The sequence below is a fragment of the Sphaeroforma arctica genome (assembly GCF_001186125.1).
Source record: "Sphaeroforma arctica JP610 unplaced genomic scaffold supercont1.5167, whole genome shotgun sequence".
NCBI classification, from domain to species: Eukaryota; class Ichthyosporea; order Ichthyophonida; genus Sphaeroforma; species Sphaeroforma arctica.
In genome coordinates, this window is record NW_014035391.1 from 1 (window position 1) to 2,087 (window position 2,087).

The following is a 2,087-nucleotide window of genomic DNA, read 5'->3' on the forward strand; positions in this document are numbered from 1 at the left end:
TATATATAGAGATAGATATAAACATATACATATACATATACATACATACATATATATATATATATATATATATATATGTCGATCCACCACGAGAGTAAAATTTAACTATGCGATATTTTGTTTATACCTACAATATGTTTATATAGCTATATGTAGACATATCTTTGGTCCCAAATCTGCTCCATAAGCAATATGCAACTTATTTGCTCAGTCTTTGAGGAATCCATTTTTTTCTTCGAGTCTATCTATCAACCTTTACAGTTCTTGCCAACCTTCCTCTAGTTAATCTCATACATGCTAACCTTTAGTCACGTCCACCCCTCAGTACCCTTAATCGCGAGACTGGCGTCATACGATCGTAGGCTGGAGATCTGCGAAATGGCTGTGCGGTTGACTCAGCGCTTCTGCCACTCTAGGCTGACCCGCAGGTAGTACGCTTTTGTTACGCTTTTGTGGGTAAACATAATGCTCCACTGTGTGTGTGTGTGTGTGTGTGTGTGTGTGTATGCACGCCCGTACACATATGTGTGCTTAGGAGAAGCCAACTGTGTATGTGTCGAAGGTTGGCAATCCGTTTAACCATATCAGTGCCACAATTTCACATCGACTCAAATATAAATCTCGACTATTGATTACCAATCAAAAACCTTCTATTAATAGAACTCACTTTACTTTCCGTAGGCACGGTCTGGCGCTCAGTTCGGTCTTCAGCAACACAAACACACTGGCCAACAGAACGGCGATAAGTGACTCAGAGTATATACTAGGTGGATTTGCCAAGCGCTTGCTGGCACCTGAACTCTCGGCCGTGTGGGCCTCCCCCGCGGAAAAGCAGGTACGTCTGTCTTTAGGGGTTTATGATGAAGCAGTTTAAGCATAGACTTTTGTTGTATATGTCTAATTTGAAGTTTAAGAATAGTCTTGGTTGTATATATCTATTTTGAAGTTTATGAATAGTCTTTGGTTTTATCTGTCTAATTTGAAGATTAAGAATAGTGTTTGCTTGTATATGTCAATGAAGTTTAAGAATAGTCTTTGGTTGTGGATTGCTCTGTGATTGAGAAAAGACCGGTAATCCACTCTCTGTGTATCGAAAGTTACATAATATGCGACACCCGAGCTGATGATGTCGTAAACTGTTTCAAATATCGATACATAGAGGCTTGACCTCATGATTATATGTTAAGCTTGCTCATTCACGACATCAAATTCGCATCATCCGTACCGATCATGAGTGTCGCATATGTATGTTATACTACATTTGGATTTTGGCCTATTTGTATCGTATATCTGTCGGTGTATAGGAGACTGGCCTCGTCTTAGAACCGAATTTGATGCAACTCATAGATGACACCACCTTCGCCACCCCCGCATGCGCTATGCACGGTGCCTATATACATATAATATACGACCTTGCAATCTAACCATGTCGTAAATTCGACCGATGCACAGGAGGCTGACCTCGTGCGAGATCATGTGTTGAACTTCCTTATTGCCGACATCAAGCTCGCATCCCCCACATCAACCACGTGTGTCGCATTTGTACTGCTGGACGTAGGAGACCACAGCCCCGCGGCTATCACGGGCAGTGGGGAGTGCGCTGGAGATCGCATGGTGCTGGACTGCACCAACTACGCGGACGACTCCACCTGTCTGCGAACAATGTTGGATTTGGTGGTCCAGAGCATCGCTGCAGGTGACTGTGGCTCGAGCGAGGTAGGTAGAACGTATGGCGTCGAATGCGCTGCGTAGTACTGTTACGACATGTGCCCCACACCTTTCCCTGTGTATCTTGAGAGTTCTTTTAGAAATAGGAGCCGTTGGTATATTTGGAAAACTTCATGTTACAATATTGGGAAGGTTCTGTACAACCGCACACGTTCGGCCTTGGGACACACACGCAATACCAACACACCTGTGTGAGATGGGGTGTCAGGTAGTGGTTGGAGAAGACGAATGCGACGTATATTGTGCTTGGAAAGACGGTGGATAACAAGATGCGTAGTACTGTTTTCTGGGCGTTCTGTCAGGAGTATGTAGGTATATATATACAAGCATATATGAATGAACATATGTGCGTATATATT

General features: G+C 43.2%; 1 protein-coding gene across 1 annotated transcript; it reads left to right on the forward strand.

The window, feature by feature from the left end:
• Window positions 1-1,452: 1,452 nt before the first annotated feature.
• SARC_14835 (hypothetical protein) lies at window positions 1,453-1,752 on the forward strand (the record flags this gene model as incomplete). Its single annotated transcript, XM_014291034.1, has 1 exon — window positions 1,453-1,752. A coding segment is annotated over one exon (300 nt), but the record flags the coding sequence as incomplete, so codon positions are not given.
• Window positions 1,753-2,087: the final 335 nt, after the last annotated feature.